The following is a 27,984-nucleotide window of genomic DNA, read 5'->3' as shown; positions in this document are numbered from 1 at the left end:
CAACCTCGCTGGAAACGTTAAGCATCAAACGACGCAGTCGCCTTCGAAGATTTGCGTCCGGGCGGCTGGAGCATAAGCAAACTATTTTGCTCTCAAGTCTGTGATGGTTCAATGGGTCACAGAGGGGATCATTAATGCAAAAACAAACCGCATAAACAAAACAAACAACTTAGAAGCAGCCAAACAGTTGTTTAACTTATAACAAAGAGGGGGGAAAAATCAGCAACAATCAGCTGATTTTTTTTGCTCATTTTTGGGGGTAATGAGTTTGAATCTTTTTATCTGTGTCTTATTTTGTAATGTGCTAGCTGTTAGCCAACATGGTTGCGCAAGCTAGCATTAGTGTTACTTGGCTAGCAATAGTGTCTTATTTTGTAATGCGCTTTAAAAATAAATGAACAACTAAAAAAATTTGGAACAAGCTTAACCCCTGGGCGTTATTTGACCATTTTTTGGCTTTTTGTTGGTTCTGACCAAGCCATTTCAAAATAAAATAACGCCCAGGGGTTAAAGATGCATTGTGCTGTATAAAAAGTTAATGCTAAAGCTTTTTCTACATCATACATGCTACACCAATGCCCAGATGAGTACGAAGAGCCCTGACTGTTTTATTCTGCTATCAGCTCTATTTTATTCTCTATCAGCTTTTATCTTCGCTTTATAGTAGAGTGTGCAGATCCACGCACTCCTCTTTGGGGAAGGGCGGAGTTTTTCTAATCTCATTTGAAGTCATGTCTTCGTTTGTCAACTGTGGCTGTGGCTTTAAGATCGTGCACGTACTCACTCGCACGCGCACCATGAACGAGCCTGACACAGATGCTGCAGTTACGCTTTGGGCCAGAGGTGGCAGTGTGTTAAGTGACCTGAGTTTTTGTTTCTTTTGTTAACATTGAGATAAAACAGATAATGATGATAATTCAAGGCAAGATGATCAAGGTATGACATTTTTATACCAAATCATGAAAGAAGTTTTCAAATGCAGTGATGAAGAGAAATTTTGTCAAACGACCATCTCTAGTTAATTACAGATGATGATTAACAATCAAAAATCCAAAACTTGACTTTGCGTCTATCTCTAATAGATTTATAAATGAGGCAGTGCCTCTCAAAACACCCACTGGGCTCCTCCTTTGGTGCTTTTCCCAGCTCATGGCTTCAACTTTGACCTCAGAGTGAGAAACCCAAACAGTGGTGCAGAGCAACAAGTGCATTTGTCATGGGGATTGAACAAACGTACACACGTTTACAAAAAGCAGAGGGTGACCAGTGACCACACACACACACACACACACACACACACACACACATGCACACACGACTTTGACACTTTTGGCGAATGATGCAACTGCGGCCGACGTGACTCACGCTGTTGTCGCTGGATCCCGACACCGGATAGACGGTCCAGCCGAGCTCGGCTGTGGCTGTGGTGGAGTCCATGAGCGTCTCTGCGGAAAGACGGACAGACGGAGGTCAGGATGACATGGATTTACGGCGACTGCCAGATTGCTAACTATCTATGGGACTACGTCCAGCTCGCAATTAAAATCATTCCGCATCAGCCCCGGTTTGGACACAAGCACACTCAAGAGAATCAGGATCGTTTTTGTTGTTTTTTTGGTTTGTTGTTTATTACTTTGGTGAGTCCACAAATTGATTACGTCATGAACGGTATAAAAATGAATGCAAGAAAAGAGCACCAAATAGGATAGCCAGCTAGCATTAGTGCTACTTGGCTAGCAATCGTGCTAACTGTGCACTGTCGTGCCTCATTAATGAATTAGATAAAAGAGTTGTTTGTTTTCAAAAGCCATTCCACCACTAGTGTGTAATGTGTGTGTGGTTCCGCGCATTTTGATACACTGCTAAGTTGTAGCCACATTAGAGAGTAGAAGGAAAAAGTCATGATCAAGTTATGCCAATAAAAGTTGTTTTTTTGCAGCGTAGGAAGAGTAAGTAATGTAAAGATGCTTTTCTGTATATCTTCCTGAAGCGTTTTGTATGATTACAAATAAGCATTGTTTTGAATGTTTAAAGTGCCACTAGTTAGTATTAGCGAGTCAATGGCACTTTCCATTGTGCATTAGCCTTGAGCTAGCTACATTCAGGAAACAAGCTAAACAAGTGAAACATATGTATTTAGCTGTCTGCTAAACTGTAGTCAGTCTGCTCAAGGAGGGCAGAATATACTGTAAAAGGGATCCAAAAAAATTATAGCTAGCTATATAGAGTATAGTAGTTGTGGTCCACACTTTTTGTGGAGGGGAAAAAGAACTTTCCTTACAATTCAAAACTTAATACATGTAAATTAAAAGGAAAAAAAAGACAATCAAATGATTTTGAATTAAAAATCGCTCTGAATCGAATCGCAGACCCAAAAATCGAAATCGAATTGAATCATGAGACAATCAAAGATTCCGACTCCTAATAATTTGTATGTTTTTTTTAATGATGTATTTGTTTTCTCACAATTATGCCAAAGTTGCAATTAGAAGCCTTGAATAGCCAAACATCTGGACAGCCATTTCCTCCACTGATTTGTGACAGTGGTGACATATCCACATACATTTCCTCTTAAAACAACGGTAAAGAGCAAACGTTGACATTAGCGACTATGTGACCTTCACTGAAAAGTGATCTGTTGCACACAAATGCCAATCATAGGAGCTTTGAAACATCTCAGACAGATGGGCAGTCCCATCAAGACGTTTGACTTTGTTGGGGGGGCTGGGGAAGAAGAAGAAAAAAAAAAAAACAAGCTGGTGAAACCAATCAGAGGCCAGCATGCTTGCTGCGGATTATGTGGTGAAAAGAAACACCTCCAGTAATTGGGGTCAAAGAGAACGTGCGTCCTGTCCGTCATGTGGTCCTCTGCGGCCCGCATTCCGCCCGCTTGACCCGGCTGTCTGTCATCTGCCGCTTGGACCATTCATGTTGTCACCTGCCCAACCCCCCAAACCCCAGCCAACCCTTACTGCATTCTTGGCTTAGGCCTTCTGCCTCTTTGCTGTTCTCCGGCTCCTTAATGAATGTGGCCTCCTGATTGGTCTTGTTTCATTCTATATAGACAGGCTGCTGTGACCCCAAAATGCCAAAGAGGGATTATCAGACACTTTAACACATGGCAAGTCAAAGATGGTGGCAATCTTATACCAGCAATCCACTTGTTGCCATTCCTACAACAGAGTAATGGTTTTATATTCAACTGTAAAGAGCCAGATTTTCATACGGGGTACATTGGTGAGCAAAATAAGACCTTATCATATTGGTTGAAAAGAGGTTGGGGAACACTGTCTTGCACTCCTTAAGCGTAATTCAGCAGCTTGATAAAGCGATGAAGAGCTGAATATCTAACAAAAATGCTGTAATAAGCACAAACAGCCATTACCAAGCCTCACCCATTTGCCTGGGAGACTAAAAGCTCATTTGCATAAGATAGGACCGCCCCTTCAAAATAAGTTCGGTGAATCTAACTGCATTTTTGATACATAAAGCTGTCATTGAGACAACTGGCAACTGCTTTAAACTGCAAAAATAATGCTTAGTCTCCTTTAAGTGAGGGACAACAAACTAGTGAATCAGTCTATTTTGCAAACCTGATTAACAAGCTTGGCAATCCTCCAATTCATACAGCCGCAGCTTTGAAGGAAAAGGCTCGGCCCGCCGCTCTCCACTCAAGGCTCCTCCGTCGACTTTGTCGCATCCCAGCCGCCATCGCGACGAGCATAATGGGAGAATTCACAGTTTTCACAAGTTGGAAATCCTATAATTAGACTGATGAGACTGCAATAGAGCAGCCATTGACGGCCTTTTGCGAGTGATGCCGAGCCAAGCAGGCAGTGTGGATGTTAGGCTGCAAAATGGTAATTATCCCCCCATAAGCATGAGAATAATTAGTGGAGGAGCAGTGCGGATAATGAACCCCCTCTGCGGCGGTTTAAGGTGACGGAGTTTTGGTGGGAAAGATTTCCATGAGCACAAAGAGATGACACCAATTTGTCTAGTCTCCTTTTTTGTCCCAATTTTGACCACCTGACTTAACTCACCTCTGATTCATGTCGGTAGGCATGTACAATAACTTCCGTTAATAGCAATGGTATGTTTGAAATGGTCCATTTATTGATGAATATATTGCTAGCAGTTTGCAGAGTCTTATTTTCATCTCAAAAACTTGGCCCAAAAGATTGGTAGTTTTTTACGTTTTGAGTTTGCTTCCATCTCTGTACCCAATGTGGACCAAAAGTGTGACCTTAAAACCAAGCTACGCAGTGAACCGTGATATTTTGGCGCACCATTTCACCACTAAGTAGTACACTAAAGCAGCGATGGGAACTTGAGTCATTGTGTCTTGGACTCCGGCTTGGAGTCAAGCGTTTTGATGACGTGACTTGACAAAAAAATAAAACACTTGAGACTTGACTTGGATTTGACCGTTAATGCTTGACTTGAAGCATGATGATGAAGTTATACATGCAGAAAGGCAAGATACATTTCCCAATAATATCATTTGACCTTTACAGTCTTCTCCCATTATGAAGTCAGATACGGCAAGTAAGACTGCATTAAAAAAGGTGACTTGACTTGACTTGAGATAATCATTGACTTGAATTGACTGGACCATGACAACATAACTTGCTTGCTTGATATTTGAAGACTGATTTTCAATTGATTGCACCTCTGCACTCGAGTTCGTTTCTCGAGTCCCAAAATAACGAACCTGTGCGGCAGCCCTAAAAGTTACCCAAAGGGTTAAAACTAGATACACAGCAGAGAATAGTCTGTTGTGTATAACATCAGGAACTGAAAAAAAGCCAAAGGTGCCTGTTCTGTAATGACCCATGATCAGGGTTAGCCTGCCTAAACAGTGCGGAGGCAAATGTAAACGTGGCAATACTGCCGCATCTCCGCACCGAACAGCAAAAAGAGGCTGCGCTGTCCCAACCTCCTGCCTTTTACACTCCATTGTTGGCCGCCAAGTCATTACCCCCCGCGGAGCCCAGCGGCACGTCAGTCCTGTCAGCTTCGGCCTCCGTCTCGGCTCTCCAGCTGTGGTGGAGCATGTTGGCCCTTCATTGAGAGCAGGGCTGGGATGCTCAGAGGCTTAAAAGGAGACGTGTTGTATTTTTCTCTACAATTTGAAACAGCTTTTATCAAACTAGAACACGGATCAAGAATGATTGCATACTTTTTATGTAATTTTGTCTCAGACATACAAAGAGATGGATGGATAGATACTGATTTAGGGCTGGGTTTAAAAAAAATTGAATAACCAATATTGAATCGATTTTCCTTTTTGAGCGTGATATCGATTCATAAAACCATGAATCGGTTATTTTAATATCTCTTTTTTTCTCATAAATTAACAAGAAAATAGAATTTTTAAAGGCCATATTTTTGTATCTTACTGCGAAAAGTTGTGCTGCTTTTAATATCGTAACATGACGACAATGATATGGTGGCAATTATAAAATTGCGATATTGCTGTCAGTGTTTCCCCCAGTGATTTATAAACTTGGCGTCACCCCAGGCTAATCCACCTGTAGATGTATAATAGTTGGTGCATGTCGCCGGCCGTCGTGCGCATTCACTTTCGCCAACAAATAGTAATCTCTGGATGACGTTGTTTGTTAGTTCAGCATACCCCTTCCCTTCCACCAGCCCAAACCTCAGATACATTTCGGCGCTTGTCCTTTTGTCAAATATTTTTCCAGGCCGATTTTGTTTCCCCAACAGGCTTAGTGAGTTTTGTGGGGGGGAAGGGGACCCTGGCCGTTAGCGATACATCCCTAGTATACAATAGATGGAAACAAACTTTGATAACTGGGGATGTAGCTAGCACCCCATGAAGACAAAATGAAAGTGTATTTTCCCTTCTGGATGCAGCACTTCATCACCAAGCCACCAAATTAGACCTATCAATTACATAGGTGAAAACGAATACCCCCAGGGGGAAAAAAGTCTATTAAAAGTGCACCAAAATTGAGTGGTTGAACATCAATTAACCATTAATCATCTCAGATCATCATCAGAACAGATTGTGACGGACCACAGATTGTTTCGCCAGGCCCACCATATGATTACTTATTCAGCTATTGTCCACCGTTAGATTTCTCTTCAAGGAGCGGTTTCATGCATTCCAGGGAACACTGAACACAAATCGGCGTTATTCTCCTGCAATGATTTATTGAAAAGGATTTTAGCGGTTGCAGCTTGACGTGAGGTTTGATGCCGTGCGGCCGCGACGTGGCGTGATGGATTTTCATCACACCGGTTGTTCCGGCAGGCTACTCTTCCCCAACGCTGCCGCCGCCGCCGCCGTGCTCTCCACTCCAAAGACAAACCGCAGCCCCTCAACTTCCTGCTTGCCGCTGCTTAAGTGTCTTTACATCTTTTGTGCGGCAGTGAAGTGTTGCATAAAAGCGTTGAATAACCGCTCGGGCCCATGGGAAGATGACCTCCGTGCTGGCGGTCAAAGGCGCTCCCAAAACTTAAGGTTGTTTTCATCTCTTCTCCCCCCCTCCTGAAAATATGAAACATTCATGCACATGAGCTAATATATTCACAAGTGTTAACAATGCGAGTGTAAATAATTCAAGCGAGAATGTCATTTATATGTCCTTTTTTCTTTTATAAACCTGATGCCACGGACTTCTCAAGGGGGGGGCCATGAATATGCAATGAGAGCTGGGAGACTAAGCCCACCACGCTGCTGTTGAGAGCGCTTCCTGCAACACTAACCAATCGCTTATCATTCGTTTGTTCACATCTTAAAGGGGCAATCAAACATCCAAAACTGATTTGATATATAAATAAATGAAGCTTGGCCACACCCACTTAAGCTACATTAGTCGTCACAATCAGTCAGCCAAATCATATCATGGAAAAATGTGTGATATCACGATCGGCTTCATACACGGTTAGCAAGATATCCTTCATTGCTGTTTGTCTGTCTGATCGCATTGTTTTCATGTCCAAAACTCCATGTGGACTAGTAGACTTGAAGAAAATGTGTTCAAAAACAGTTACAGGTATTTTCTTCGCTAGCTGGGTAACGTATCTTGAGCAATGATAACAAACCTACACAACCAATTAAATATTGAAATTAGATTAAATCCTGCGGTCCGTTTTTCAATTTTGTATTTTTGATCTGAGCCTAAAAGTGAATTATGAACAATCCATTTAGTTTTTGCCAGTTAAAAATGTAAAGGAATGATACGGGAGATGTACTTGTCTGACATTATTGTACAGTATATTGTTTGGAAATGGATTTGTGATTTTAATAACTCTCATTTTAGGCTGTTTTTTTTTTTACATCCGCCCAAGGGACTGCCAATGAAAATTAGTTCGACTTAGCTAACCTCGGCATATTTACATTGTAAAATATTGATTAATGTGCATTGTCCCTTTCAAATACATAAATTCAAATTCAATAAATGGATAAGGGAGTTTAGAGATGATCTGAGAGAGATTTCTACACCGAGAGGCTGTTTGAAGTTGGGAGAGCAAGGTTTGGGGTACAACAACACACTTCTTCCAAGCGAGGAGGGGCAGCCATAAAAATAAATAATAAAAAATTAAAAAAGGTTCAATGTTTTGAATGGGAGGATTCAACTGGAAATACACTTTCCCGGCACAAAGGTTAAATGTCCCAAACATAACTGCAGCCTGCTCAGCTCATGCTCATTATATTGTTCATTATGTTATATCATATTGGAAAATATTTGTTTTAGGCCTTAATAGCATCAATCCATGTTAATGGCTTTCAAAAATCAAAGATAAACCAATGTGGAGTGTTGCATGTCTACAGCACCGCATGAAATCTTTATGATTTATGACGACATGCATGTATTTCTTTCCCAAAAAGTCCTGTTTGTAGTTGTGAAGATGATGTCGGTACTTTGGGGAGCAATAAAGTCGACCGCGGAGCTCAGCCTCACCTCATCGCGAGGGGATGCGTTGTGGCGGCAAGGAAAAAAACAGCGGCGGAAGCTGGCTCGTTGGTTTTGGCAAAGGACGGCGCGATGTGAAATATGGTTTAACACACAAACACACACAAAAAGCAAACAGGCAGAAAGCGGAGCTCTCTCCGGAGCGCCGACTGTTGACAGAATGATACAGCGTGGCATCCCCCCAGGGTCCCGAGCAGGATGTACACGAGTGAGCCGAACACTGTTATCAGTCAGTGAGACTTAAATTGTCAGCGAGGCTGGACGCAAACACGACTATTTCACATTTGATTGAGAAAGTGTCTGGTCCTCCTTGATCATTGTGTTGTATTTTTCCAACAACCACAACAACAATAAAATGGTGGACTTAATGGTTTCAAAGTATATGGCGGTTTTAAAAAGCCATGGTTTGAAAACGGCCTAAGATTTCCATATGAGCTGTTTTTTTGTATTTCATAATTGTCAGTGCAACGTTTGTAACCATCTACAAGAGGTTAGCGTGTATACAGTTAAATGAATACATAATAGACTCATAACAGAGGCAGATTAATTGCTAACTAGCATGGCTAACATCACTTCACTTCCTCCCTGATGTTACTTCAAAAAAGCAGAGAAGAACAGAGAAGTAGCTATTCATCTCTTTTTTTTTAATCGTTTATAGTTATCCTGGAAAAACACTTTTTTTGGGGGGGTGGGGGGTCAGATGGCCCTGAATCCGACTAGAATAGATCCACCCCTGCCTTGGGCAGCAGAAGAATCACATCGCCACACTCAGAGCCAACATTTGAGTCATCCAAAGTAAACTGACAATCTTTAAAGCAGTGTTTGCTGGAGGATCATTAATGTGTTATTCTCACATCTCTGACCTTGACACGGGGCAAAGAAGCGAAGCAAACTATTTTTGTTCCTGATCTGAATTCCCATTATTCACTGAGGCGTTGTGAAGAGAAATTGTGTTACTATTTTAGTTGTGAATGGTCGTATATCAAAAATGACTTATAATAGAACATTTTTAAAATCATTATTATTAGTCGTAGTCGGAGTCATAGGAGTTGCCAGGGGTGTCGCCTGGGGGGGGGGAATGTGTGTGTTGCAACCCCCCCACCCACATTTTACATGCTGCCACACATTTTTTAAAATTTATTTTTAATAGTGTTGCAGGCCGTGTCAAATACAGTAGGTCTACCTGTGTGTGCCATGGGCCACTGATAATGGACGGCAGGCTGCAAATGGCCATGGGGTCGAGGTTTAATTGTCCATAGGTGTAAATGTGCCTTGCAATTGGCAGGCAACCAGTCCCTGATGGACCCTGTGTCTCCGGCCAAAAGTCATCTGGGACAGGCTCCAGATTACCCCCTACCCTAATGACCTATGGAAAATGGATGACTGGATGGATGGATGACATTTGACTGTTGCCATCCTGCATTGGATAGCATTCAAAATAAACAGGATTCCTGCTTTCTGAAAGGAGACTGGTTGAACTTTGTAACCAGATGTGGCAAAAAAAAAATAAAAAAAGTTTGACCATCATGCGTCATCCTTTCATCCATGTCCTATTCAATTTAGAGTCTGAGCTGAGATTTGAACCCAAACCTCAGAACTGTAAGTCAGACATGTTAACCACTATACCAGTGTGCCGCACCCAACTGAGCTACCTAATACAAATATAACTAGGTCGTATGCGCCATCGGTCCAAGGATGTGTCAAGCAAACCTGCCAACTAGTGTCACGCCAATCATCTGAAAATTTACCTTGACGTTCCAAACATCATTGATGGCAACTGGCCGTAAAAAAATGAGTCATTCCTGAGGGACGGACACCGTATTTCACGGAAGACAAATTTGGCAATAAAACAAGAGTGGGATGAGTCATCCGGGCAGTCATTAGCCATGTGAAAGAAACCTGGCATATCACACAGAAGGTCTGAAGATTTATACGTACACATTCCTTATGTCCCCAAATCCCAATCTCCCCGGTCCTGTTCAACACATTAGTAGTGCTGTTAAAATCCCGCAGTGGAAAACTCTAATAAATCCTACAAGCGGCACGTGAATATTTGAAAAGCACATCACAAAGAAAGGGGGCTGTTTGAATGACGTTAATGTATTCATAAGCAATGCGACGATCTCCTGCCTTGGGAATACTTTGCATCCAAATGACACTGGCGCTAATCGCCTTGATGGAAACAATCAGTGCCACCCTGCCACGCCTTGCCTACAAGCCATTAGTTAAAAGTGCAATAATTAGACATGTTCATAGCTCATGGAAGACTGACACGTTTCCTTATCCTTTGCTTCTGCAGCCCCCCTCGCTGCACTTCACTCTGTACCATCTCTCGCTTTTTCATTTCCTCTGCCTCTATCGCTTACGAACCCCACCCCCCTCCGAGGTTGTTGTGCTGTGCAGGTAATAACGTTGCTGCAGGCCCTGCAGGAGCACTACTGACCAGCATTCATCAATTAACGAATCTCGAGCGGAATATATCTAATCTGATGGATGTGTGAGAGAAATGGGACCCTGTTCCCATTTCCAGCATTGCCTGGTAATTAAGGACGAATGAGGGCGAATTACAATAAAAATATTCCAAGTTAAATAATGACAATAATAGTACAGCAATTCATTTTACAAATTCATGAAGTGCTGCCACCACGAGTAAAAAGACAATCGATCTTCAGAGGTCATGTTTTTTTTCTTCACACACTTAGATAGTTGTAATCGCTGGCCTCGTTGTGACCTCCTCGCGCCAACCTTAGTTGTAATGAAAGCCATACTTGGCAATGGCCTACCGATAAAGGGGAAGGGACGAGCAGTAGCTAATTTTCTTAAAAAAGACCGCCCCCTCAAAACGGCTAATATCAGCGAGGCCAGGTTATTCCTGATCTGTGGAGTATTTGACGAAAAACCATGTTTTTAATGTGTTAAAAACACCAGGGAACGGTTTTAAATTGTAGAAGGCAAATGCACAATTTGTCTCCTTTTACAAGAAAAATATTAGGGGTGTGCCAAAAAAATCTATTTTGATAAGAACCGCGATTCTCATTTAGTACGATTCAGAATGGATTTTAAATGTCCCAAAATCGATTTTATTTAAATTACTTTATACTGTCTTGTGTGTGCCTTTATTGGGAGTGCTGTTCATGTTGTACACGATTTGGCCACTTAGGGGCAGTGTGGTTCCACGCGTTCTGATACATCGTTAAGTTGTAGCCACATTAGAAAGTAGTATCAAGTTATGCCAATAAAAGTTGGGTTTTTTTGCAGCGTAGGAAGGGCATATGCCAGTGAGTAATGTTAAGATGCTTCTCTGTATACATTCCTGAAGCGTTTTGTATGAATAGCCGTTCTTTTGAGTGATAAAAGTGCAGTGAGTAGCGCGCTAATTAGCATTGGTGAGTCAGACTGGAGTAGATGATGACGATTCTTTGCACATCTATAAATTGAAGCAGAAATCATTTTGAATCGAAAATCGATTCTGAATCGAATCGCAGAACCAATAATCGGAATCGAATCGTGAGACAGTCAAAGATTCCCACCCCTAAAAAATATGCAGTGTAATGTTTGAGGGTGAGCTGGGGTTTCAAGTTAGGCTTGGGGATCTCAAAAGTTAGGTAACAAATTAGGCTTAGGGTCTAAAATAAGTGATTTCCGCCAAGGGTTCCAAAGTGGAGATTAAGGGTTTGTAGTTATATTTCAAAATAGGGTCCGAATTTCCTGAGAGGGTTAGAATTAAAAATTCCAGTTTAAAGCCAAAGTTAGGGTTTCAAACTAGGGTTTAAAGCCAGGGTTAAGGTTTGAAACTAAGGTTTCAAGTTCGGGATGGTGTTTCAAAGTTGACAAAGAAAAAGAAATAAAAGTAAGACACCTGGGAACTGTTTTAAAATGTGGTGGGGAAAAAAGCACACTACAGTATATCTCCATTAAAGCTAAGTAAAAAAAATGTTTTTAACTGTACAATGTTTGTGCTGATTCTCAGTCGTCAAGTTCACGGCATTCAGCAAAGGTTGAACCGAAAGCAACATGACAAATCCTGAACACGTTTCACCTTAAAATCTAAGAACGTTCGTCGGTTCAGAGACATTGTCACATTTTGTGGCTCGCTTTGTACAATCTTGATCAAGCCAACTGTGAAGTGACAAAGGAGGCCGTGCCTTGTCTCTTTCAAAGCGCTGACTTTAGTTTGACTTTAGCTACAAATAAAAGCACGCGTACAGTGTTTGGCGTGTGTATGCGGGTTTGTGGATGTTTCTGGCATCTCCTCTTTTTATAGAGTCAATCTGTCCTTGTCTTGCAGATAAAAGGATCCCCTCCACCACCACTATCTGATACCTGGGTGAGAGCAGCTCTGGCCGCACATCACTTGCCAAGTCCAACCATTAAAAATTGGACAAACACTTCCAGTTTATGAGCCATTTCTACATGCGTTTAAAGAGCTCTTTGCCCTCTTCAAAGATCCTTTAAAAGCTGCTGTAAATTCCTGTGCCCAAGCCCTGAGCTCTTATCTTCTTTTAGGTTGAACTGTTAACCCGCGAGGTCGAAAAACCTGTCCTGAATCAAACAGGGTGATACCGCACGCCCACGTGGATTTAAGGTCAAGGCTGTTTGGCGTCTGTGGTTTGGTTATTAGGGTTTTTCGCTAGCGAGCCTGGCTACAATCTGTCATCACGCAAATATTTGTGGATTTGATGTTTTGACGACAAGTCGGCATCACTTTACTGCGCATGTCGGGACAATCAGATGGAAGCAATCTAAACATTGTTCTGCAACGCTGCCGCCGCATCCAGTCGTCGCCTGCCAGACTGCAAATATTTACAAAACGGAACGAGGCGCTTCCGCCAGATGAAGACAATTGACGATATTGAGAGCTAAATCTTCATGAGCTTATGTTTAAATGAGACCGCGTTGCATCGAAACCCTCCGAAGCGCTCCGGCTCGCTACAGCAAATGACAACTGGCAGCAGCGGGCGGCGTGTTCCCAGACACTTAACATGCAATGTTTCCCATCATCCACAGAGTTGTTTGCTTCTGCAGTACAAGCGGAGCATCCCCGAGTGATCGTGTAAATGTTTCAAGTCGCCTGTATTAATAAGAAGCTGACGCTCGCAGCTTATTCGCAATCAGTGATCCAAACGAGCATCTTGTGCCACTTTGGTGGGGAAAGTGGGCTGCTGAAATAATGTCAGGGAGTCTAAGAAGTGACCGGGTTTTAAGTTTGGTTGGGTTTGGGATGTCACACAAGGGCTAGGGTGTCAAATAATTGCTTCAAGCCAGGATCAGGCTTTAAAAATATTGTTTCAAACTGGAGTTAGGGCTTCAAGCCAGAGTTAAGACTTCAATTAAGTGCAGGGTTAGGGAACTCCGGTACTCGATAGCCGCTGTCGTGCCTGTTTTAGATATTCCCCCCGCCTCCAACACACCCGCCGATTCAAGATTGTTATCAGGTTTCTACAGCGCTTGCTGATGAGCTGATCAATTTAACCCAAGACTGAGGTAGGATTTCAAACAATTGTTAAGATTTTGAAGATGGGTTTCAAGTACACAGTAAATTCTGTCGAGTAAATTTGACTCTAGAGTGGGACCAAAAATACTCAGTTTTAGAGTAATATTTACATTTAGAAAAGAGTAAAATAAAGAAGTGAAAAAAACATAAAAGTCACTCAAGGGGTGCAAGCAGTCTCCTAAACTGAAGGTCATGAGTTTTTTCCTGAACCCTTGAGTGACTTTTTTTTCCAATTATTTATTGTACTCTCTTCCAAGTGTAAATAATAATAATAATAATAGAGTCAAATTCACTCTACAGGATTTACTGTGTAAGAATTGTGAACATTTTGTGCGTAACTCGAATTGTTTGTAAACAGGGATGTTCATAAATTGAGGTTTCACTGCATGTGGATTACAGCTTGGTTTAGGGTTTGAAGCCAGGGCTATTTATTTATTTAGTTTATAGACGCAACGTGGTATATATATGGTATATATGTCATGAGAAGCACTGGTCGAAGCACTTGTCAATCAAATGCAGTTGCTATTTTTGTCTTAGTTCCTCCTGCCTGTGTCCAGACGACGAATTTGCAGCGCGTTATCGACGGCGTCCGTTCACACCCAGCGTGTTGATCGTTTGCCAGTCGATACGCTCCAACTGCCGAGATGGATGTTTATCTTGTCCATCGGGAATTTCACACGACATCATCAATGGTGCACGTTAGTCAGCTGGTATGTATGTGGATGCTGGCCACGCAATGAAACAAGAGTGTTGTCATTTTGGTTCAAGATGCCAACGTCATCAATTTTAAGTTGTGGTTTTATGCTGTTTTGCAACACTTGTGGAATTTATCTAAAAGTTTTTTCATTGTGTGTTTGATGTTTTAGTTCACTGTGACTGACATTATTAACTTTTGTTCAAGTGGAAAGAAGACAAGCATTTTTCTTTTCGCGGTGTGTGCACGGGTCAATCACCAGGTTGGCGAGTGTTTCGCCAACTGTGTTTTTGTCACGATTGTCCAGTTCAGTCGCATTCGGACGCATCAACTCGGTCGAACGGTGAGCGGAAGTGTCCCACCGAACAGCTGCGTCCGCCGAACCATCATCACCACCCCGTCTCAAACACCCTAGCCCTGATGCCGATGCCGCATTTGTCCGAAGAGCTATGGGTTCAGCAGGTCTATAAAGCAGACAAACAGAAGCAGCAGTAGTGGTCGTATGTCTGACTGCTGCACTGCGGGGACCATTACCGGCTACACGAGGCTTTGGCGTAACCCAAATATCATTTACAGTACAGGCACCCTTTAAGCCCCCTGCAATCAACATCCCGATGATAAGCAACTGCGCCTACTTTGACAGGCTCCTTTAGGGAGAGAGTGTGTCGAGTGGGGCCTAAAGAAGGGGCTAATGGTTTCACGGCAGCCTGGTCAAATAAGCACAAACGGAATACTGACCAACAGTTACAGTTACACGTTAACGCTCCTTTGGGAATTTGGGACGATGCTGCAAAAAGACTCAAATATAAACATGATTAAATATCTTGAATTAAGGTCAATTTAATTACAATAATAAAATTTAAAATTAAATACTCACAGCCATTTTCACTGAAGGAACCCCCTTTGTTTCATTGGATTTTGACTGATTTTGCAAGGTCCACGTAATATTGTGTTCTATTGCTATAAAAACATGGAACCTACTAAAAGATTAGATTCTCTTCTTTCATCAGGGGAAAAAAAGTATATTTCTATATTATCATTAGAATATTGCTAAGTTTCATCATTATTCACAAACCTGTTAAAAACACTGGGTAAAAGAGCTTGGCCCTGGTTGATCTCTTATACTCTGCTACCACCTGCTGGCCATTTTTTGTTATAACTACCATTACTTTAAGCGACCTCTTGAGATCAGAGGCTGCATCAAAGCCTATGCTCAAACATAAAACCAAAAAATGTATAACTACGTTTTTGGGACCATGGCAATATTTAAAATAGAACGTTTTTATACGCCTTTGGGAGCACATGTGTTCAGGTAGTTTTTATCAAGTTTGATTTGTATTGACGGCTTGTTATGATATATATATATAGGTTTAGCTCATAACAATTGGTTAAGAGTACAGTAGGTTTAGCTTAAAGAAAGAAATACCACAAATTCAATAGGTGTAAGTAGTATAAATGAATTAGTTTTAAAGACATTGGTCAGGGCTGTTTTGAGACTCGCTATGTTCCATATGTGCTATTGGTAGATCGTTCTGCATAAATCAAGTCATACAATACTCATTTCATTACCTTTTATTGTTGCTTTTCTAAGCCCAGTGTAGATGGATCACAAAGAATCAACAACAAAGTCAGCCGTTTTAATTGAAGCAGCAAGAACTCAATTATTCAAGCCGCATAAACAACAACACAATAATGAATTTCATGCAGCCTTTTGAATGACGATAATAAATCCGGTCCTTGTTTAACAAAAGAGTGACACTTTTACAGGCTGGCTTGTCAATATTTTATAGGCAGTCGGAATTTGTTTTTGCATCTACTCATGAAAACACAAATGTCTTTTGCTCTTAATTAAAGCTGTGCTCAAGGTTTTTGTCTAATATCCCAGCGATAAGAAGTGAGTCATTTGTTTTTTTAACCTCATAATCAAATGCGACCTAGGACGTTTACAACTTGTCACTGGCAACGAGACATCACGTTGACATGACACTGTGTGTATATGAAAACAGAGTAAAATAGTGTTGTTGTGACCTGCCATTTACAAAAAATGACACCATTATCTCTTCTGTTTGTATCACACTTGTCAAACCAGATCCATCACTTTATGAGACTCACTAAAGCAAATTAAGCGCGTCTACTTCATGCTTCTCGTTGAATGGGTTTGTTTTTTAAATTTGGGCAGCAAATCTGGACCGAAATTACAATTTTTTTACCGTTTAAAGTGATAAAACAATCACCCACCACACACACAGACACACTGAATCCCATAACTTAAAAAAAAAAAAAATCCTTATATATTCACATGCCACATTTTTTTCATGACTTCCCAGCTCAGGTATTTTCAAGCAACTCAACCAATAAATGCGTTTGTTTTTTCCCCGCTTGGCCTGCTCTGACTCCATCCCCACCGGTTTAAATGCAAGTACCCCTCGACATTACCCCATGGTTTTTCTTATTTAATGGTCTGCGCAACTCTAATGTACCATAGTTTAACCTTATTTAATGGCGTGTGCTTTCACTGTAGTTTCGATCTAGCGTGTGGGTCACATTGGCGTAGGATTTTATCCACAATTTGCAAGAGGCTTTTTTCCCCCCTCTTTACGTCATGATGCGTATCTGGAGTAAATCAAGTCAAGTGGGTATTTAATAGAGTGTAAAGGACTTCATTAACCATGATGGAAAATTAAGGAGGGAAAAAAACATAACGACGTAATGTAAACGTACTATCAAATGTGTCTGGTGGCATTGGGTAACCTGTGACTAAACAAATAGCATTTGCGATGCTTTGCGCCTCATTGGTGGAATGCAAAGTCCTTCAATCAGCATTATGTCGTGTTTGCCTTGAGGTCATTACCGCCACTTAACCCGACAGAGCACTTTGTTTCCCCTTATCTTCAAAATGGCTAAGTGTTTTGTGCGTCTGTTAGACTTTTGGGCTGGTGTCTCAAACGTGTGTTTGCTCGTGACATGCAGCAGAGATGGATCTCTTTAAAAAAATAAATAAATAAAAAATGGCATGGCCCCCGCTTTGACTCCCTTTCGACAGGTTAAGCCGTGGAGGGAGGTAGAGTTTGTGTGGATCATTGTTGGGTAACCAACCGTTGCTATGGTAACAAGTGAACCTGGTGCTGCGGTGTCACTAGGAATGACTTGACTGCACCGGATTAAGATAACGTTGGAGGTCGAGGGTGTCATTAAGGAAGTTTGTTATCAGATTAAATTAACCTGTCAGATGACGATGTCATGAAACTAAATAGTGAGTTAATCTGCTACATCCTGTGTGTCTGACAGTCTCAACATACAGCGTTTTAACAAATTTCAGCATACTCTTACTCTCCAATTTTTCACCATTGGGGACATTTGACAGGAAAAGGAAGCTGGCCACCTGTGTGCACCTTGAGACATGCTGTTCATTGAGACGTATCAACCCCTCTCCCAGTTCAGCAGTATGGCACTAATATTAGCTGTTCTATGCAGAGGATAAAGAATATTACTTTGAGTGCTGGTATATTGTCTGTATACTTAGGTCTACTGCCTAAAGCTCATTCAATGCCAACCATTCTCAAGCCCTCCGTTACCCTCCCACGTGACGAAAAAAAAAATCCCTATACAATAGGTGCTATTTAGCATTAGCATTAAGCTAGAGGAATGAAAAAATATGCTTTGTGGTGGTTTTAAATACACAAAGTGTGTAAGATTTGCCATTGGTAGCGACCACTGCAGGGTGTGCCACACTTCTCTCGCCAAAAGTTAACTGGGATAGATACCAGCTCACTTGTGACCTTAATGAGGACAAGACATAGAAAATCAATGGATGGATGTGCACTGTGATCGGCAACCAGTCCAGGGTGAACCCCACCTCTCTCACCAAGTCAGCTGGGATCAGTACATCCAGCTCATCCCTGACTCCAGCAAGGACAAGATAAATAAGGAGTTGATGAATGGGTTAAAAACAACAAAAACCTGTACCAAATGTAAATAAATGCAAATGCAACATCTGAAAACCGCTTTTGACTGCCATTGTAAACTGGATATTGATTTACATTCTCTGACGACACCCTTGTATATTTTGTAGCCATAAGTAGACATCAAAGATTGAGTGGAAAATAAATCAGAGGGACCCCTAAAGAACTCCGGTGGGCTCAACAACTGAAAAGATAGATGAGATAATAATAAGGAAGACGGTGACGGCTAAAGACAGCTGAAGCACAGAGAGGCTGATTCACAGGCGTGCTGAATGGCTGGCATGCTAATCAGGGCAGTGCGCGTGTGTGTGCGTGCGTGCGTGTGTGTGTGTGTGTGTGTCAGGGTGAGAAGCGGGGTGTATGAAGGGGTCTTCATTGGCAGTCATTTGCCAGCATTCAGCTCCCATCAATATCAGGGCCGATTAATGAGACTGTTAGGGTGGGAGGGGGTTAAATTGGGGGGGGGGCCAGTGGCCAGGTGTCGAAGGAGGCACAGAAGGGAAATAAAGAGGGCGAGGGTAGTGATCCGTGAGGAATTCCAGTTGAGCAGCAACAACAGTGTTTTGGGGACAGGCGGGGGACGGGGTCTACGGTCCAAAAAACTGCTCATTAAAAATTTGCTCCTCTTTTTTTTTTATTCTTTGAAACAATTTTTTGTTTGCATAAGCCACAAAATATGATGTTATGTCTGCAGTATGGAATTAAAAAAAAAAATTAAATTAATTAACTAAAAAATACTGAAACATTCTTATAAATTAAATACATATATTGTACATAACTTATAGTAGTAATACAGCAATATTAATAATTAATGTATTAAAGACTTAATTATATTTATATTGTTAGGTTCGATTGCTTCAAGTTCAGAACATGTGACCTCTCACAGGCAATCAGGTAAAATAATAATAAAAATGAAGATAAACTATAAAGATAATAATCAAAACTTGTACATACATACTTAATACAATTAAATACAGAAAATAATATATATATATAGTAAAAATAAGGAAAGAAAAGTATATCTGGTCATTAAATTAAAGTGTGTACTTCTCTGCATTCCCAAAAAAAATGTTGATAATGTAAAGAAAATAATGAATAGCAAATATAATGGGATGTATTGGAATTACAATATTGTAAGTCTTGACTCTATTTTACTTCCCTAAAAAAATGTAATGTTGATTATTATGTATTTATTATAAATATGGAAAAATTAAATAAAAGTTTAAAGTAAAATTGAAAAATAAAATTTGGGTATTTACAATGATGAAAACTAAACATTTACAATTGTATTTCCTCACAAAACATATCAAACAGTAACCAACTGAGTTTGAATGAGTTTAATCTCACTTTTTCAATGTTGGAGCATATGTTTTGCAGTAAAAGCTAAAAATATATGCCTTATCCTAGAAAAACATAAATTGCAATAACTTGATTTGAATTGTGTTTCGGCTTCAAACAGGACACAACTGGAAACATGTTGAATTGCCCGGCGGAACACAAGAAGGGGATGTTGTCGTGAGAGTGTCTGTGTGAGGCCCTTTTTCTTTTCAGATGGCGCTTTCGGGGCTAAAATCATGTTTGGACCTTGAAAAGCGCTCCCCCCCCCCTTTGTCCCCCCCTCATCTTCCGCACCCCCCAGGGAGAAAAAAGGTCCCGGTGTGGATGACAAGGGGTCGTGTTCTTTTGGGCATTAGAGCAGCCAAGGTCGTGTTTTACCGACGGTCGCGCCTGTTGTGTGTGCGTGTGGGTGGCCATGCATATGTCTGGGTGGTGGGTGGTGTATATGCACATGTATGAGTGGCATGTGTGTTATTAGCATGCAAACACAACACACATACGCACACACACACACACACACAAAGGTACTGGTGCAAAATGTTTTTGCACATGTGTGTGAATGCAGCAGTAATTTAAGTGAATTACAGATACCTGGAAATGTACTTGAATGTTTATATTTCAACTCTACTTCTTGAGGATCGGTTCCATTTTAACCACAAAAAAATTCATTGGAAAAGCGACCACACAAGGCGGAACCAGGCTATTTCGGGGTAGAACTGGGACGATGGAAAAGGGGCTTTAATCAAGGTGGAGGCAATTATGAATAGTTACAAATATCAGTCAATGTTAGCGCAAACCATGACTTGTGCATTATCTCACTGGCACACAAATGTTTTGAAATGATTGATCTTGGTCTTATTTTTAACATGGCAAAAACTTTTTATACTTAAAAACAAAGGGTGAGTACTTTTGCCACTTCTGGAAAGCACCACTTTTTTGTTGTTTTTTTTGTAAGGCCCACGGGTTGTTGAAAGAGGTTTGTTCCCCTTTTTGTGCATGACTCGGGTCATGTGACAACTGGTTCTCACAGGGGCACCGGGCAGCGAGTAACAAGAGGGCAGCGTGTTAGGGCCACAAGCCCGTTTTCATTGTTTGCTCAGGGAGCCTCGCTGCTCCGATCCGTCCTGGAAACATCAGCGTCAGAATGAAGTCCAGTGCTAACCCGACCACAAGGGACAGAGGCAGCGCTGTGCCAGCTTCGGTCTGGGAACCGACTCAAGCAGCGGCCCGCAGTATTTGCTTCTCATTTATCTGTCTATGAGCCCTTCTTCTGCTTTCCCTTTCTCATGGATCGCAGAATTAAGGGAAAGCAAACGATCAGAACACAAGTATTGACATAGCCTCTTGTATCAACTAGTGAATCGTAATTTGTCATTTTAGCAAGACATTTTGGACAACTGTATGCTTCCAACTATGTGGGAAAAGTTTGAGGAAGACCCTAAATAGTACTGTCTTCATACCAAGTTTCTCCGTCCATGACTTGGAAGACAGGCTGAGTGAAGATCCGCCATTCTCAAGTAAATGTTGTAGTCTGGCCACCGGACTACAAGGAATCACAATTATGTCAACGACCAAAGGTGCGGATTATCATTAGCTAACAGCGTTATTAGCATTAGCTTCTGATCACCAGCGCATAGCTCCATGTAAATGTCCAGCTAAATTGTTTATCCCTGAGAAAGTGGGGAATTTTTGTTTGTCGAAGCACTGATCTGCTACACTAACTAACAAAGTGTAATTATGCAGCTAGGTGACGAAGTGCTGCTCACACGAAGGAAAATACCAATAGCTAGGGTGCTCGTTTTATGGTGGTAAGTATGGTTGAATTAGCCACGGGTGGAGTCACGCAATTGTGATCTGCCTGATGTTCTTTTCTCCTTTTTCCGTCAAAAATGATCAAAGAATTTCCCAGTCAAAGTTCAAAGTCCGCACTTCCTATCTTCAGGCTAAATCTCAGACAAGGATGACAAGCAAAAAAACAAAACAAACAATGTAAGCAATATACTTCGTGGCTTTCACTTCGTTTTACGAACCGCAAAAATAATACCAAGAAATTTGCTTTGAGCTACACTCGCTCTGCCAAAGCAATGACAGCAAAAGTTCCATGCTTCCAATCCTCACTAGCTTAAGATTGCACAGATAAATCCAGATAGGCTCTCAAATCCCTGAAGGCTTCGCACTGATTTCTTTGGGGGGAGCCTTGACGGCTTGATCTGGTGGTTATCACAAGGTCAGCGTCAACCATCAGCTAAATTAAACTAAATAAATAGCCACGGGTGGGGGTTGTGAGAGGGGCTGGGGGGGGGTTTGCTCTGGTAGGACTCCTTTGGAAATAAACGCCACCAACAGCTGTGAGAAAAACCGCAAGACACACACACACACAAAGGTCTCCTTGATTTCCAGATAGCTCCAGGTCTCCCAAGGGTGGGGGACCAGCCCTGATGAGGACAGTGTCTGGATGTGGCGAGGTGGCAGTTAGAGGATGTGGGGGATGTTGGAACATTGCGTCTTAGACACGTCTTCCGAGGGTGACCCAATGGAGTATAGCGAGACTTCATCTGGAAAACCAGGCCCATCCACCGCATTCAGACGAAGGCTAAAAGGTTAATTGGCCCTGTGCGCCGCCGCACCTTCCTCGGCGTAATTTACTGTGATTAATGCATGAAGGTTACGGGCGGACTCATTTGCCGACCATCCCCGACACAACGCAATTAAGCACATCTGTGTGGACCTGGATGGAACTGCTGTGGAGGCTCAACATCAGCTCCCCTGTTGCAGCATTAGTCGGCTTGTAACGTTCTGGAACAGCTCCTGGCCAGCTCTAGTCTGTGATTTTTATAGTGAACGTGCCATGTTAAAGCAAAGGCTCTTTGTTTAGCAGAAAAATAAAAAGCCTTGGTGGAAGTGGAAGCCTTAAAGTCGAAATGCTTGTGAAGTTGTACAATTTCAATATTCACCACAAGATCAAGGATCTCTCCAGTGGCTGGACGGATAGTAACAAGACGACTTTGTTTTGACAGCTAATTACTAAAACTAATTGATAAATGTACCATCTTACAAATTTTCTAAGTTACAAACCAGTTTGCCTCTCATTTGAGTAGACATGTTGATAGTTTGATGATCATTTCGAGGACATAAAAGCAGCTATATGAAGAAACACGAAATTGGTTAGATATGTATGATATAGATAGATCATAACAGGATACATTCAAAAGTCTCAAAGACCCATGGCTGAGAATGAAAAGGAAGTCTGCCATTTTGTTTTATATAGCCACTCTGGGTGAATTACAGGGCTCATACTTCGCCAATCAGATGAGTGATGCTTAAGTGTGAGGCTTCACTGCTTATGCCGGAAAATGAAAAACGTTTGATCATCATTTGGAGGATGTAAATGTAAAATTGAGTGAGAGGGCCCCGTTCAGCTGTAATTTCCATTGTTTCAACAATTCCTCCACTGTATCCTGTATCTGTTTCCACCTGGAAGTAGTGACTCTTTTGTCAAGAGACAAGAACATGTGACATCCAATGCAAACCTTTTCAAATGGTCTTTTTTTCCCATCACTTTTTTTATCCTCGGCCTGACTGGCACCGTTCCCGGTGTCGATTATTTCTATGTCTCTTTTATGCCAAACTGTCAGGACACTTCTTTCTTTCCAGTTGTATGAATTTAGAGCCTCGTAGCTAAGCTCCGCTGCCTCAGTGTTGGTCTTTATTGAGCAAACGTATCCACTACTCAAATGCCGAATATATATATATATTTTTTTAATGGGGGGGTTATTTTCTTTTGACATCACATACATTACAAACACATCATGGCACATAAGCCTCACCTCTCGAGGGATTTAACATTTAATAGAGCCTTGTTATGTTAAGGACATGATGGCCACGTTCCTTCGACTGTGAACAGCCACATCTAATCTCTGCAAGCGAATGTGCGTACGCATTAATTTTGCTGTGTATTCTCTCTGCTGGCGTGTGTGCCTGCATACATTGTGCACATTCTGTCAGCCCGCCGCTGTGACCTTGTGCCCGTGTGTGCATGTGTACGTGTAAATAGCATGCTCAGGGTGCCTGTTTTGAGACTTTCGCTGCAGTCGAATGATGGCTTTGTATACATTTTAATCTTGGATTACTTGTGCCCGGGCTCAGGTGACGGTGTTCTGTCAGCTCAGAGCGTGTTTACATTCATTAGAACACAGTAGACAACAGATTCATGACCCGCTGTCAAAAGCCAAAGGGAACTGAACCATAACTTGAAAAATATGGCACATACCGAAACAAGTGTTTGTTTTTTTTTGCATACCGAATGTCACAAAAATGAAGCACATGCATTCACTCTTGCAGTTGTGAAAAAGATGTAGAAACTCCAGTTTCTTTTTAAATTTGAAGGACACTCAGCTTGCATTCACTCAAACAAAAATAACTCATTTTTATTCAGTGCACAAAATGATTATGGCAATGTTTCCGTCGATTAAAAGGGCCACTTTCACCCTTAGGCTTTCAAAAGCTCGCCAATGTCATGTTTAAACAACAGAATGCTTTTTCCCCCTACAGCCTTCATTGAGAACTAATTACAGCAAAGTCAAAATTGCATTAATTATTATTTATGGCGGTAGGGGGGGGGATTCAGTGGCAGAAAAAGTTATGTTAGCTGCTTTGAAATGTATGCCAACCTTGAGTGTGGGACACCACACAGTAATACATTCACACCTTTGGCAGACTTTATGCTAAAGAACCTGGAAATGAATATTTGATCACATTTTTCCTCGTCAAGGTTATGCAGTGGGCTTTGATTGCGGACGCTTTATAGACTTTCCCATAGCAACAACTCGCGCTGCATTTCTATCAACGTTTTGGAAATCAGATCAGGAAGCAAATCATTGAATAATATGCCAACGTGGTCAGTTCCTGAGGGGATGCAGAAGGGGAAAAGCGGTTAATTAGAATACTAATTAATTTACTGTCAGATTACGCTGGATAATGTCCGTATCGTCGGCCAATCAGGCTGAGACGGTGGTCACGGTTTTAAACGACACGAGCCATGTGTCCATGTACCTCGAAATTCTGCTTTGGACATGCCTAAGTGGTGTTTTCTTTTTAAATTAAACATCAACAGATGTGCATGTGCTCAGCATGCCGACTTACCACGCTGAAACTCAACAGTGCTGGTGCCTAGGGTCGATAAAAATTGTGATTTGATTGTTCTATTAATCAGATTGTTTTTTAAACCAGAGGTGAAACTGATAACGAACACATGGGGATTCTTTTTCCTTGTATTAAAGATTTTTTTTAATTTAGAAGATTTTTAATTTCCGAATGTATTAATTTTTTTTATTATTATTAATTGTATTCATATTCATTTAAATCAAAATATACAGGTGTATCTCACAAAAAAAAACAGCAACTGAATGGTACTTGAAAGTTGTATTTTATTTCAAGAGTTCCATTTAAAAAAAATGAAACTCATATTTTGATAAACGACACACAAACAAATATAAATAAATATTTTTTCATTGTATTTGTTATAATTTTGGGAGTAAGAATTGCCCTATGTGTTTAATGAATCTGTTTAACTAATAAATAAATAAATAATAAATGAAATACCTTTTAATAACTTTTCTATGATATTCTTATTAAATGAGATGCACCCCTATCCTAAAATTGACATCTTATCCAGTTATTATATAAATCATATAAATAATAGTACAAGTTATAATACAAGTAATTTTGAATTTGTGTTCATGAAAATTGCACACCATCAAAATTAGAGTTAAGTTAAAATTAAATTAGAGTAAAGTACACAGGGATGTGATTTGACCAAAGTGAAATTATCTGAAAATTTAGCCGGGGGTCTCGGGGCCGCTGGCACTCGCTCATGGGTTTTCCGTGTTTTTAAGTACTTTCAATGCACTCACATGACAAAGAAATAGACAAAACAACAGCATAAATTTTCAATGTATATTGAACTATCCCATATAAAATGGCAGTTTTAGTCAACTCAAAATCAGTCACATTCAAAAACATTGGACTGCCTTTGCTTTTAAAAACTATCACTGAGAATATCATCATATCTAACTAATGTGATTACTAAGTTAACACATAAATAATGTTGAAGAGTTCAAATTTCATGAACAAATAATTGTATCATGACCAAATGAAAAGTAACTCATATTAGAGCATACCACAAATGTCTGTTATAGCAGAAGATGTTATCTGTCCGAGTCATGTGCATACACAATGAACTACTACTACTACTACTAAAAATAAATAAATAAATAAAATAAAATAATAATAATAAAATTTAAAAAAATCAGATTTTTTTTTGGGGGGGGGGATAAAAAAAGCAGAATTCCGCGAATTAGCGGAAAAATCACATCCCTGAGTACACTTATATTAGAAGGTAGTGGTCAATTCATTGCAGCCAGCGCACTGATATCACAACTATTAGATTACAGATTGCCTGTGTTGTGTTTTAGGGAGCATTGTCGTTACATTCCAAGAATAGTGCCAAATGTTTGGAAAGTTGGTCTTTTCGTTGTAATTTTTATTGAGGCTTGATTTCAATTTTCAATCAAGATTCTTTTTGGTTTGATTTAAATCAGAGGGAACTGTGTTGGTGCCATGGCAAAAGCCCAGCATTCAGTGTGAAAAGCCGCTACTTCAAAGCGGCACTGCTATAATCATATAGTAACATAATAATATGGCAATTAGCATATGAATACAGCAAAACAGAGCTCCTTAAGGAGATGTTTACCAAGGGCGTATTATGCCGTGTTGCTATAGACCGGGTCTTGCATAAAACCACTTTTACCTAAACTGATTTTAGACTCATTATCTTAAATGAATATGTACATTGTTTGGTAAGCAATGTATAGAAACATAATAATAAAGATGAACAGAGCTCTTTCAAGACATATTTACCAAGGCATAATTAAGGATGAAGTGTGACTGGCAATGAAATCCCCACAACGTTGAAAAATTCTACAAGCGCTAAAAATGTCTGGGAAAATATAAGCTAAAGCCTCAGTGTAGGTAAATCACTTGAGGCTTAAGCTTAAATATGTTGTTTTTTTTCTTTGGCTTTGTTCAGTTTCCACCACAGAACGACAGCATGGATAATCCCAGAACTGGAAATGGACCTTACTGTGAAACTCTGTATAATTTTGCCAAGCGGATGATAACATAGGTAGCTGAAAATATGATGGAAAATGACGAATGACTGAATGACGAAGCAATGGATGACTTGGTAACCAAATATTTTGAGGGAATCTTTTTTCATGAACTTACAAGTGATTCAGTACGGTCAAAAGAACTGCCGTTCCCATCACTAACACACTGTGGAAACGAGCAAGGGAGTCACTAATGAACGGACCTCATTCACGGTATTAAAAAACTACGCGTCATAAGTACAAAGTAACACACACATACTACTATGTAACAGGGAAACATCAACTAGCGTAAACAACAAACATGTACCTCCTGACAGTATTTACAAAATGCCGCTAGGCATACTGGGAAAATATTTTGTCAACTCCTCCCTATAGTATGATGTTATTTTATCTTACGTTACGTTATTATGATAATTTAGTTCTTATTGTAAAAGAAAGCAAGAGTGCTGAAAAACAAAGCCCAAATTACTGCAGGGAGGCACTTTTAAGTTTTTTTTTTTTTAATCTGCGCAATAAAGAGTTTATAATTGATGTGTGTGTGTGTGCGTGTGTGTGCGTGTGTGTGTGGGAAGGGGGGCTTTTGAATCTTCACTTTAAAATGTTACATATAACAATCTTATGTAGAGTTAATAAAGGTTTTATAGTGGTGATGGTTTCCTACGCTCATCTTGAACATGTTCCAGAGACTCACATTCTTTGTGGAAATGTGCACATTTCCTCCTACTCCAAGTGGGACCATGGAAAAAAAAAAAAAAGTTTTCAAGAGGAACCCCCGGAAAACTTGAAAACATCCCTTGCTTCTGTTCATTCACTCAATGTTTCCTCATCTTTTTTGATTCTGCACAAAGCAGTCAAAATGTGACCATTGACCATTCCGCTGGCTCTGTCTAACAATTCCCCATCCCGCCCCTGTCCCCCACTTCATAAACTTCTTGGTTGGCCCTTTGTTTGATTAATACCATCGTGCCTTTCAGAAAGGCCTACCCTCCAACCCAAACCAGCCTGCATCAAGCGGCCCAGACAAGCCTCAGTCCTCATTATATGCAGCTTCCACTCTAGTTCCCAAGATTAGGCAAATCAGCCCGTCAGCAGTCCATAGACACCAACTTGAACCCTACTCCCTCTTTCCAACATCAATCCTGACACCCTCTGACAGAGCTAACATGCAATTTTACTTACTTACATACTTACATGACAATTTCAGCTCACTTCATCTTCAAACCACAAACGCATGGCAAGTGGCCAGTTGGCCACATTTGATTTTAACCACCCAATTCGAATCCCATTCAGTCAGAATGAGTATTAGATATCAATAACAAGGAAGGCTGGGCAAATTTCATCCTGGTCAACATATGAACAAAACACACATTACAATGCAAACCTG

The 27,984-nt window shown here is 40.8% G+C and overlaps 1 protein-coding gene across 4 annotated transcripts in view; it reads right to left on the bottom strand.

Annotated features, from left to right (window-relative positions):
• Positions 1 to 27,984, bottom strand: part of ephb2b (eph receptor B2b) — a 137,591-nt gene that overhangs the window by 84,088 nt on the left and 25,519 nt on the right. For all 4 annotated transcript variants that reach the window (XM_077572863.1, XM_077572865.1, XM_077572864.1 and 1 more), the window contains exon 2: positions 1,366 to 1,445. In XM_077572863.1, the coding sequence (XP_077428989.1) occupies positions 1,366 to 1,445 (80 nt within the window). The remainder of the gene's footprint in view (positions 1 to 1,365; positions 1,446 to 27,984) is intronic.

The sequence above is a fragment of the Vanacampus margaritifer genome, chromosome 8 (genome assembly GCF_051991255.1).
Source record: "Vanacampus margaritifer isolate UIUO_Vmar chromosome 8, RoL_Vmar_1.0, whole genome shotgun sequence".
NCBI lineage: Eukaryota > Metazoa > Chordata > Actinopteri > Syngnathiformes > Syngnathidae > Vanacampus > Vanacampus margaritifer.
The sequence above is the reverse complement of the archived record's forward strand: the minus strand, read 5'-3'. Positions and strand labels throughout refer to the sequence as shown.